This window comes from Hippocampus comes, unplaced genomic scaffold (assembly GCF_001891065.2).
Source record: "Hippocampus comes isolate QL1 unplaced genomic scaffold, H_comes_QL1_v1.1 scaffold242, whole genome shotgun sequence".
NCBI lineage: Eukaryota > Metazoa > Chordata > Actinopteri > Syngnathiformes > Syngnathidae > Hippocampus > Hippocampus comes.
In genome coordinates this window covers 951,037-963,321 of record NW_017805385.1, presented here as the reverse complement: position 1 = coordinate 963,321, position 12,285 = coordinate 951,037, and the positions used below count along the sequence as shown (strand labels likewise).

General features: G+C 40.9%; 1 protein-coding gene across 2 annotated transcripts in view; it reads left to right on the top strand.

Annotated features, from left to right (window-relative positions):
• Window positions 1-12,285, top strand: part of col14a1a (collagen, type XIV, alpha 1a) — a 103,789-nt gene that overhangs the window by 3,224 nt on the left and 88,280 nt on the right. For both annotated transcript variants that reach the window (XM_019872916.1, XM_019872917.1), the window contains exons 3-4: window positions 9,136-9,252; window positions 11,056-11,199. In XM_019872916.1, coding sequence (XP_019728475.1) covers window positions 9,136-9,252; window positions 11,056-11,199 — 261 coding nt within the window. The remainder of the gene's footprint in view (window positions 1-9,135; window positions 9,253-11,055; window positions 11,200-12,285) is intronic.

Sequence of the window (12,285 nt, the reverse complement as noted above, 5' to 3'; positions counted from 1 at the left end):
ATCACCCATGAAAAGCTGTTTTTTTTTCTCTGTACTTGCATTCCATGTATAATACGATCCCCGATTTGCTGGTATTCTTTGTTCAAAGAGTGAATGATATGGTTGAATCAAGATTTAAAACACACCAATAAAGTGTAAATACTTGTAAATTCAGGTTGAAAACTACGCTTTTCCAACTTTTCGCACACGTATCATAAATTGTCTTTCAAAGCATTGTTCAAAATCTTGTTCGTGTATCATAAAGCCTTTTAGTAATTTCAGTAAACTACTTTTGTTTTCTTTAATATGCTTTCAAATCTCTTTAAATCTTTTGTTTGTAACCGATTTTAAATGTTGTACTTTTAATGATGTGAAACACATTTAGTTACTTTGTGAACGTTGTGTACGTCTGTATGCTACCCAAAAACCCAAAGAAGAGACAGTGAAAAGGACACCACCTGCGATGTCTTAACAATAGCAACGATGTCACTTTCAACACCGTCATATATAAATGAATATAATTTTTTTAACCAGCTTCGATTTTCACCATGGTACTGAAGTCACAATCAAATTTTAAATGTCTTAGGCCAAGGAACTCCGGTTCATATCCTTCCTGTTGTAGATTTCGCTCAACTTCAGCAAACTTGATTCAACTGATCAGCTCATCAGCAAGCTCTGTAGCGGCCTGAAATGATCATGAACAATTGAATTAGGTGTGCTGGAGTAGGGAGAGCTCTAATACAAGTGGGATATGGCTCTCGAGGAACCGAAGTTCCCTACCCCTGTCTTAGGCCAATCACGAGCCCGGCAACAATTTAAATTAGACCTAAGATGATGGGTCAACCAAAATGCATGTACTGCAAGACAGATTAATTCGAGGGGGATTTTTTTTTTTTTTTTTTGTGCTACATTTACATTGTGAATGAAGGTTCATGTAAGTGTATCAAAGCTACTGATGTGGCATAGCATCATTATCCACACATGTACAGTTATGGTACTGCAAAAGGGAGCATGATTTATGAATGTGAACATCATTGAGTCAGAGAGAGAGAGAGAGAGAGAGAGAGAGAGAGAGAGAATATGTAATCTAGGAAGTGCAGAAGGTTAAATGCTGTACTTATCTTGATAAAGATTAGGGAAATGAGCCAGAGGGAAATTTCAACATTTTGCTAAATGTGACTGTGACTTTGTGTGTGTATGTGTGTGTGTGTGTGTGACAGAGAGAGAAATATTTAATATTAAGAAACAGCCCCAAACCCAAAAATATTTCAAACATTCATTCATTCATTCATTCTTTCAGTTTCCGAACCGCTTTATCCTCACTAGGGTTGCGGGGGGTGTTGGAGCCTATCCCAGCTGTCTTCGGACAATATTGATATATGTGTGCATTTTATTTCATGAAATCATGACTGTGGATGGTATGATAACCAATTACTTCTCTGCCATGTTTGTGATGTTATGACAGTCATGATTTTGAATGACATTAACACGAAGAATTAAAATGTTCTTTATATAAAACAGATCAGTCAAAGTTTGCATTCAGAGCAATCATCCATCCATCTATTCATTTTCCAATCCGCTTTATCCTCACAAGGGTCGCGGGGGGTGCTGGAGCCTATCCCAGCCGTCTTCGGGCAGTAGGCAGGGGACACCCTGAACCGGTTGCCAACCAATCGCATGGCACACAGAGACGAACAAACATCCGCACTCACACTCACACATAGGGACAATTTGGAGTGTTCAATCAGCCTGCCATGCATGTTTTTGGAATGTGGGAGGAAACCGGAGTACCCGGAGAAAACCCACACAAGCCTGGGGAGAACGTGCAAACTCCACACAGGAAGGCCGGAGCTGGAATTGAACCCGGTACCTCTGCACTGTGAAGCCGACGTGCTAACCACTCGACTACCGGGCCGCCCTTATTTAAAACATTTTGAATGAATTGAAAAAAAATCGTGGACATGTGAACCCACAGGTGACGGACTGAAAATTGTTGGCGGGTGGTGCATTTCGGATGTGAGCCTTCAGTGGGCACTTGAATTACCCAATTCAACACTAAATAAAACTTCTACCATTGTCCCAAAATAATACACAAAACATCATATAAGTATGTGTGGTGTTGCAGAGAGACAGAGACATTTTGCATATTTGAGGAAAAGTACCACTGTAATATTTTGTAGCAATAATGAATATGTATTATTTAATTAATTAACGCCAGCTGAATTTTACTGCCTTAAGTACAATCCGCCGCTTTTAGTGTTTTTTTTCTTTATTAAATTTAAAAGATTTAAACTGATGAAAAACAAATGAAAAATGGTAATTAGTTAGAAGCATGCTACATTTAAAGCGTTTTGAGTTCTCTGTTGAAACTTAGTGGTCAATAACTTTCATTGAAGCACACACACAGTACACAAGGCAGTTTTATGAGGTGAATATTTATTCTCTACATCTACATGGGAATTTGGAGGAATACATCAAAAGATAACTAACTACGGGGGTAAGAGTAGTAAAGAATGATAATATAATAGGAAAAAGGAAAAATTAAAAAACAACTGAAAATCAATCATCTTGGCATGAGATCGTGTTAACGTTCGAAAAAGATAGACATGCCTTGACTAATTTAACCCGTTTTTAAACCGAGTTTTAAGCACGACTCAGGAGGTGAACTCCCTGATTGTCTTCTCAATGGACGAGCTGTTAGGAGTTCATCCCGATTCCAGCCTCGCAGTCAAGCTGGCCAAGTTGTGGGGACAGAAAGTTGTGGGGACTGAAAAAAATAAAATGGAAAGAAGAAACAGACAAGAAAAAGGAAAAAAGGCAGTCTTGCATCCCATGGGACATGGGGGTGCTGTGAACCGGGCTGTTGAAATCTCAGGCCCTCTTTGGAGGTGCATTGGAAGGAGTTCTGGGCACGTGGTGTGGCCAATAAGTTTGTCGGGCTTGTCGGTGTCTTTGCCCTTGCAAGGTAACTCCCGAGACCGCAGAGTGTGGCTCGCTGCCAACAAAAGGAAAAGATTCTTGAAAGAAAAGAAATGTAGCAAAAGAAAAACATGCAAGGTCCCTCCCCAGTGAGGGCCAGAAAGGAGCAGGATCTAGAGCAGGGGTCAGCAACCCGCGGCTCCGGTGTCGCATGTGGCTCTTTCATCCTTGTTTTGCGACTCTGCGTGGCTTGGGAAAATAAATTTTAAGTGTCCGATTGAAGTTACTCGTCTCAAAAAAATGTATCACATCTGTTATGTTCTCCGACTGTACACTAGGTAGCAGTGTTGCTATAAAAATACTGTCGAGATGAATAAAGAAGGAGCGGAGTTGTGCGAACTCGCGTTTTGCAGTTAATAGCCTGTTAAGAAAATGCAGTGTTTGGCTACACTCTGGCCTTGTTATTTTGCCTCCAGTCACCAGACCTTTTTTCTTCAGATCTTGTGCAATTTCGGTGAGCAACAATCGCCTTCTTCGTAGACGTTTGCGAGCAATTGACGTGTCAACAGGCAGATTTGACAGACGGCATGCGCAGAAAGCCCAACGACACCAAAACTGCAGAGTATCTGAACAAAATATGGTATTTGTGTTTGTTCATTTGTTTAATTGTAGTTGGCAATCAAATACGAATGATTCAGAAGAAAATATGAAACACATTTGCAATGTCTTGTAAAGTGATTCTCAAAATTGCGTAAATATGCAAGTCCAAGTTTTTATGATTTGTTCAGTCACACCAGTAAATACATTGGCAGCTTCCACAGGGCTCTTTAGTGTCCAAAGTTGAAAAAAGGTGATGCTGTCAGTGGCCTGTTACGAAAATACAATGTTTGGCTACACTCCGGCCTTGTTATTTTCCCTTCCCGACACCACATACTTATCCTGGTTAGGGACGATGAAACGGACGAACGAAAACCCTAATTCCTTCCTTACTTAGTCCGTCCTTTAAAAAAAAAAAAACTTCTCGTCTTCCATCCTCCATCCCAAAAATGGACGTCTGTCCGGGACGGACGGACACACTGTTCCAGCTCAGGGTCGGAAATTTTATATATATCTATATATCTATATACGGTGTGTGTGTGTGTGTGTGTATAAATATATATATATATATAAATATACCGTATATGATTTTCATACATGTTTAGAGCTCTGAAAATGAAGGTACTATACATAAAATGGCTGTACAATTATGAATGCAATAGCTTTGTAACTGTACGACTCAGTGAAATCTTCATTGTTTTAGTTCAAATCCATTGCGGTAGTATATCAAAGCAAAAATATGTGCAACTGTCATTGTCCAAATACAGTACATCTGGCCCTATTATTAAATTAAATCAAGATTTTTCAGTCGCTCAGAAGCTCGTGGCTGGATCAATTATTCTTTCATAGGTCTTGTGCGCATTAAGATACCGGCAACTTTCAAGGGGAATTCGATCCTTAAGTTGTGAATGTCTTCAATCTTCTAGCTTATTGGGTGTGGCGCTGCCTTGTGTGTGGTTGATTTATTTACAAGCGGCATCCTTATTAAATAGCGATAGCTTTGAAATGAAAGCCGGGCTTTTCTATTCTTCCACTTTTTTCCACCACTTAATTTTGACCTCCCTCTTTGCTCGCGCCATTTCCTCTCACTCTACCTTCTAGACTGTTTTCTCCATTTTTTTCCCCTTGTCCGCTTGCCTCTCTCTCTCTCTCTCTCTCTCTCTCTCTCTCTCTCTCTCGCATCATTTCATTCCAATTTGCAGCAGCTATTGTAGCGCATGGCGTGATTTATTTGATTTTAGGCAGAAATAAGCAAGTAGTGGGAGCAAAGTTGCGGCAGTATAAATTACATTCGGATTTGTTGCGACTAAGTTACAGCATCACAGGGGTGACCCCCATCCAGTCCTTTCATGAGGGGCCAGAGAAAAGCCATGAATGTCCCTCGAAGCAACAATACAGGTCAGCTGCGACTTTAGAGTGAGGATTTGTGTGTGTTCTGGCCATGGAGAATATTTGTCGATACAGGGAAATACTCCGAAAAAAACTAAACTACTGACTATTTCTTGAGGGCACATGTATAATAAAATCGTTTCTGCAGTTAAAAAGGTGAAATATATTACAGTAGATACAGGCGAAATTTAATTATGGATCATCAGTTGGTGGACATAAAGTCTCTGGTATGCTTCGGTTGTTTTGTTCGGTGAGCAGAGCCACCGTGAGTCTGTTGATGTGTTCTGTAAGTGTGGTCCTCCATCCCAAGTTGACAACATGAAATATTTGCTCTGGAGGCATTGACACTTATTAATTTTGTTCCCTACTCGGCCCCCAGAGGGTGCAAGTAGAAATAGTTTGTGTTGCAGCTGTGGAGGCAGCAACACAATAGAAGTCAAAATTGCGGTGTTTCACATTTAGATTTTGATCATCAAGTATTTGTTTGGAGTCCAGTCACTCAATCACGCGACTTAGAGTGTGTGTGGAATCTGCCCCATATGTGTGAACTGATTCTCTGTGAATACTCGTTAATTTCAATTGATTGTGTTGCTTCTCTAATTAACGTGGAGGAGTTTGAAACTCGTCAAGTGTTGTGTGTGTGTGTGTGTGTGTGTGTGTGTGTGTGTGTGTGTGTGTGTGTGTGTGTGTGTGTGTGTGTGTGTGTGTGTCTGCAATGATCAATGTATGCATTTGGGGAGTGCACGTGTGTGGTTTGAGGGCAGACAGGGGTTGACTTTGTGGTGGCCCTTGATTCCGGTTATAATGAACTCAGAGTGAAGCCAGTGAGGTGAAAGCATTAATTCATAAACAAAAGGCGGAATGAGGTGGAAGCAACCTGCTTTGAATTTAAATAACACCGATTTAGCCAAAGCCAATCAAGTGCCGGCTCCTCACCATTCAACGTCTGTTTCCTGGAATCCAGCTAGTCCCGAACTTCAAGCACTCTGGAACAAATGGAGCTGTGGGTGTGCTGAGAAGTGGTCCTACCAATGTGGCTCCTTTGTTATTGATGGGGGCATTAGGAGAATGAAATGTAAATTCAAGAAATATCAGTGAAATTGACCTCATTTGATGGGAGCAAGAGCTGATGGGAATTGTTGGACTGTCACAAAATGGACATTGAGACACAATGAATGTGCCCCCAAATTGTGGATTGGTTATCTGTGTCACTTCAGTTCATCAAGTCTGTATATTGCGTGTCTCGTGTTTCCCGGTTGGACATTCTGTGTATGTACCGGTAATCATAAAAATAATAGTTGACAAATTCAAGCTGTGGATGTCACACACACAAAAATCACGGGGCTGGGGTGGGGGAATTAAATGAAAATAAAATACAGTTGGTGGGAGTAATCAACATTAAAATTTGTCTTTCAGTCAGAGAAAATAATTACAACAGGTAAGCCTAAAGAGTTGCCATTCGGTTTCTCCCATAGGAGGTGGCTGGGAGCTTAGACTGCAGTGCAGTGCAGTGCTTTGACATACACTGTCCTCTTTGGGACCTTATATAGACAGATGGGTGTCTTTCCAAATCATGTCCAATCAACTGAATTTACTACAGATGAACTTCGAAAAAGCGGTTGGAACCGCTCAAGAATGATCAGTTGAGCTTGTTAGCAAAGGTTTCTTAATTTTTAATTTTTTTTAACACATTTGCAAAAATTTACCCACAAACTTTACTCACGTGGTCATTATGGGGTGTCCTATGTTGAATTTTGAGGCGGGCGGGAAGAATTCATTTCATTCTGGAATGAGGCTGTAACATAAAATGTGGAAAAAGTGAAGCGTTGTGAATACTTTTTGGATGCACTGTACACCCTGGATTGGTTATCAGTCATTCACAGAGCAGGACATTGTTATTTTGTGAGGTGGAAAGGAGTGTAGCGCAGTGGAATCTTACAAGTGACCCCAGTGTGACAGAGGATTTCATCATTACAGTAGTGGACAACGTGGTCTGGCTTCCTTCCTGTTTGTGGACCGTGTACAGGTTTTTCGCTTCAAATCCGGGCATAGGGTACTGCTCCTTCCATTCTGTGACACAAGGAAAACGTCAGAAAACTTCAAGAGGGCATAGAGAAGAGCAGGAGAAAGAAAAGTTGAATTTGAGTTGAGGCTAATATTTTGAGGAGGAAAATAAACTGCTTTAATATTGTAAATCCATTTAAAAAAGCCACAGGACAAAGGCTTTGGAAAGTAAACATGTATGCCTGCAAGAATGGCCCGAATGGTTCTATTCTGGCTCAAACCTCCTGCACAGTTTAAGATTACGCTAATTAGCCTCTTGTTAAAATGCGTTTGAGTGGAATTCACAGTGCCCTGCTGCAAGAAAATGACATTGTGTTTGAATGGATTTCTTTAATTTGCAAAAACAATGGGGCTGTTTCAATGTATGAATCCATTCATGAAGGCTTGAAGACCACAGATTATTTCCTGGTGCAAAAACTGTTGTTGCTGGCTACCTTATCAATGGCTTACTTGCAGGATGGTCTTTAATTTTACTGCCAAGCATGATTTCAGTACAAAGCTCAGTCATGAGCTGGCTAAGCCACTAAAAATGGCCCTAGTTTGTGAAATATATGGCCAAGCAATATAAAACATATATATCCATCCATTTTCTGATCCGCTTTATCCTCCAAGGGTCGCGGGGAGGTGCTGGAGCCTATCCTAACTGTCTTTGGGCAGTAGGCAGGGGACACCCTGAACCGGTTGCCAGCCAATGGCAGGGCTCACAGAGACGAACAACCATCCGTGCTCACACTCACACGTTGGGACAATTTGGAGCGTTCAATCAGCCTGCCATGCATGTTTTTAGGATGTGGGAGGAAACCGGAGTACCCGGAGAGAACCCACGCAGGCACAGGGAGAACATGCAAACTCCACACAGGAAGGCCGGAGCTGGAATTGAACTCGGTACCTCTGCACTGTGAGGTCAAACCGCTAACCACTGGAACACCGGGCCACCCAACACATATATATGTAAAATGAAATGTAGACCTTCAATATTCTTCATATTCTGCATGTGGCAGATGTGCTGACCTGTGAAGAAGAGTTTGAATAAGAGGCACTCCATTTCAGTCAGCATCCACAGTTATATTATATCCATATTCATTAATCGCAGTTACGGTCTCTTGAATTGCCTCAATGTACAGACCGTGGCGTACGTCGAGCATGATAGCTGTCTCCTTCAATTTTTACATTCGTTAATTATAATTCAGCCCGTGTAAGGGTGTGTTCTTTGACATGCAAAGGGAAGGTCTCGTTATTAATCTCCTGCCAACTCCATTCAAACACTATCAAGCACACAGCAAACGCGTCCAGAGTTCTAATGTTCCCAGTGGCCCTGAATTATTCATCGAGTCTTATTGTGGTGAGGTGTAATTATGTAGTTTTGCACGATGCTTTTCGACTATTTGATAGATGACGTGATGTGATTACCTGAGGACTGCGGTGAATAATTGGTGAAACTGCTGTACTGCATTGTGTCCCTACACCATAATCAGATCAAATAACAAGCAGGGGAAAGGAAAAACTTGCTGTAACAAACATTTTCCAAATTTAAGAACAAAAGATGCTGAACTTCATTATATATAAAAATAAACTACCGTATGTTCTGCACTATAAGGCGCTTCGGAGTATAAGGCACACCTTACGTTACGTAATGCATTCACTAGATGGAGCTACGCTAAAGCAGGGGTGCCCATTACGTCGATCGCGATCGACCGGTAGCTCGCAGACTGGTCCCAAATCTATCGCGAGGGGTGTGGAGGAAAAAAACCATTTGTGTGTCTCTGTGCATGTTTGTAATATATCTTTTGTGTTGATGCACACTGCACCCTAATCATCCTATCAGTCTCACTTTCACAAAAATGATTAAATAAAGAAAAGAAAATGAAACAGGTCATCTTTAACCTAGTAAATATTATAAGAACAAGCAAAAGACAACATTGTTATACACTATTCGAAGACAACATGGCTAACACACAAAGAAACATGGACAATATTCAATTCTATAATAAATAATGGCTTTAAAAGTATTACAGAATATTTTGTAAAGGATAAAATATTATTGATACAAGTAAGTGGAAGGAAATATTTCCTCCCTCCTACTTGTGTCCCTGGTGACTGAAAGCATTTTAATTAATATACCTTTGATAAATCGACCCAGGACTAATTTCCCATGATAGAAGTGTTGATCATAATGTGCTCCTTCAGTTCCAGCTCCGAGGAGGCTGCGTTTCAAAGTGCTGAACCCAAACAACCTGCTCGTCTCATGGAAGGAGCCCAAAGGCGACTTTGATAGCTACTTGTTCCTCTACAACAGTATACCAGGTAGGATGGATTTGTCTAAATCTATATATATATTTGCATATCCAGGTATGTGATGTATGCCAAAGCTCCTCCAAGGGGCTGCACTATTGTCCTGCTTCTCTGCTAACCCTGAGAAAACGACAAGTTGGTTAGAACCGCATGTGATCTGTCAGCGGGTTGAAAAGTGAGGCTTTTAGTCAGGTCGCATCCTGAATGAGTTATGATGGAGTCAAGCTCAGAAGCAATATGAGGCACAAGCTGAACACACAGCTGCGAGATTCGGCATCTCGTCCTGCCGATTGTAAATAAGTGAACAGTGTTCATATGTCTGATGTGACCTCATCAACTCCTGCGCTTGAATAATACATTCACTGGTCACTGCTGCCCTAATTGGCACTGATGTTTCTTGTAATCACAGCGTCTCTACCGTCAATGCCATACATCTTTGTCACATAAAGTCCCTGATTGCAACGCTGCTGACCTCGCAACTGTTCCAGATTAATGCCATGCTGAAACTCTGAAGATAATTCTCTCGCGTGCAGCCATTGTTAAAGTGAATGGGCAGGCCTGAATAAGCAGGTTGTAACATAAAATGCACTCCCCCACAAACAAGCTAGTGAGGGAAGCCATGTCTGACAATTTCGTGCTGCGTTTAACGGCGTAGAAGAGAATAAAAATTCGAATTTATGGCCGCTTCCTCTCTGGGAGGAGTGGAAGTGCTGCAGTGATTCTTTGGCACTCAGCGCATGCAGTAAAAATGTTGACCCTCCACTGTGTCCTTTCCGTACCACGCACTCTCAAGATAGTTAAGCGCTCCATGCAAAAGCATCCAGTCACAAGTGATCTGCTTTCCAGTTTCTCCTCCATATACTGGAATATACTCTGATTTTTTTTCAGCAGACAAACTCTTTAGTAAAGATTTAAGTTTTAATTTGAAGTGGATGAGGTTCACTTAGAATTCTCCAAAGTAATGTGGAGCGAGTGTGGTCCTAATAAATTGCTGGGATGACTCTTGTAATGAATTGGCAATCTATCAATAAAATGGAAAAGGAAAACAGAAAAAAAAAATCTGTCAAACTCACACTCCTGTCAACAAATGAAATTTAGAAGAGTAACATTGCAACATTTGTAATACAGACACAATTGATATTTGTTGGTCTATCAAGATGCTTAACCTCAAAAGTGCAGCCCGGAAAAGGACTGAGAATTAGTTACTGTATTCATACTCAGCAACAGGCGATTAAGTATATTGCAAATGAGCAAGTTGAAGTTTCAACTAGATCTACAGCATGGAGGTGTGCAACGACATAAAACCCATCCAATTAAAACAGACTCTGTATTTAGTTTCCTGACTTTTGGATGCTGAGCACTGCTGTTTTTTCACCTTCTCCTTTTCCCTTGCCATTCTCCTAAAGGCGTCATTATCCATCAGACTGCAGCGATAGGCTACTGCAGAAAGCATGCACACACATTGCTGGCTTCATTGATTGCAGGGTCAAATTTTAAGTGATGGGACAAAGCAAACAGGCAGCCACGTTTCTTCCGAGGCGCCACATTGTCATTCGCAAATCATGCAACACCATTCATGGAGCATTATACTGACAAATAACAAGCGGGTCACTCATTTGTCTTTCTTCCCCCTCAAATGCCATTTTGCGCAGTGAAATGACTGTCATCATTTCCAGGAATGAAATAAATGCTTTCTAAATTGGCCATTAAATGTACAGACTTCCTCCAGATGACTGAATACAACAACGACCTGTATATGGTATCGTTTCCACAAGTGTAACCTTGCCCTGTTTTCTTGTACTCTGCTTCTGATAGGTGGCCATCAGAGGGAGATCATCATATCAAAAAGTGACAGTAAAGTATTGATAACGGACTATGACCCTGTCAAGGACTACGTCGTCAATGTAATTTCTGTCAGTGGCAGCACTCAGAGCAGAGCACTGCTGGGCAGATTTAAAGGTGCGTTCAGACATTTAACGCTGGCTTATTGCTATTGTGTTCATTCCCAACGTGGCTATCTACTGGAATATGACTACGGAGTTCAACTTCCATATCTACTTGAAGTCCTTTCCAAGTCTTCAGTGATGTACTACAGTTGCTGCTGATACCGTCCTATTAGTGTGAATGACTTGTTTACTGCCTTCCCTCACAACATACTTCATTTTTACTGTGTGACTGGATACATGAGGCAACACTATAAAAGAGTACAACCTGCGAGGAAAGGTGATGTACAAATTTTATGACAGTGAACCTCCATTTAGTGCAGAGTTTATGTTCCAGACTCAACCGCCATAGAGAGACCATATAATTTTAGCCCTCCCACACACTTTAAAAACATTTAAAATTCTTAGTGCACACTTAATTATAACTATATTATAAAATACTTTATTATTTTTAAGTATTCCTTCTTGTCTATTCTTACTCTTGCTTGCACAGCGTGCTTGAATCAAGCTGTTTATTTGTCACCCCAATTGAAGTTTTAAAAGGTTTAAAACTGTTCATCTAAATAGAATCACACATTGCATTGTCTCCAAAGGTAGAATCCTGGTCAGTTATTGTGCTTTTTGTGCTGAAATTAGTAAATCCTTGTGGCGAATGCCACATGCTAAAGAAGGTGGTGGTAATGCACTCAAGGTATTTGCTGACCGCCAAAAGAGAGTAGAAAAAATATACAAAAAAAGACACTGTATTGTACGGCGCCTGTTACCAACGTTTGGCCAGTGTAGCAAGCGCTAGCAAATGGTAGCATTGCTAACAAGCACTCGCAGCACTCAAGTGCCCCATATAGGTCTACTTTTCAAAGGCAGAAGACATAAATGACTCCCCACACTTTGATGCCGCTACCCTGACACAGTTGCTGTTCCAAATGATCCCTTTTTAACAAGCCAGGTTTATTCAATTGTGTTGTTTTTGTCGGCAAAATCTTGTTTTATGTTGAGAGGGAAGAAATTTCATCATTCACAATAAAGTTGTATTCAATTCAATAATACCGCATTAGCCATGGCTGCTAAGTAGTGCCAGACCGATATTTTTAATCATTCATAT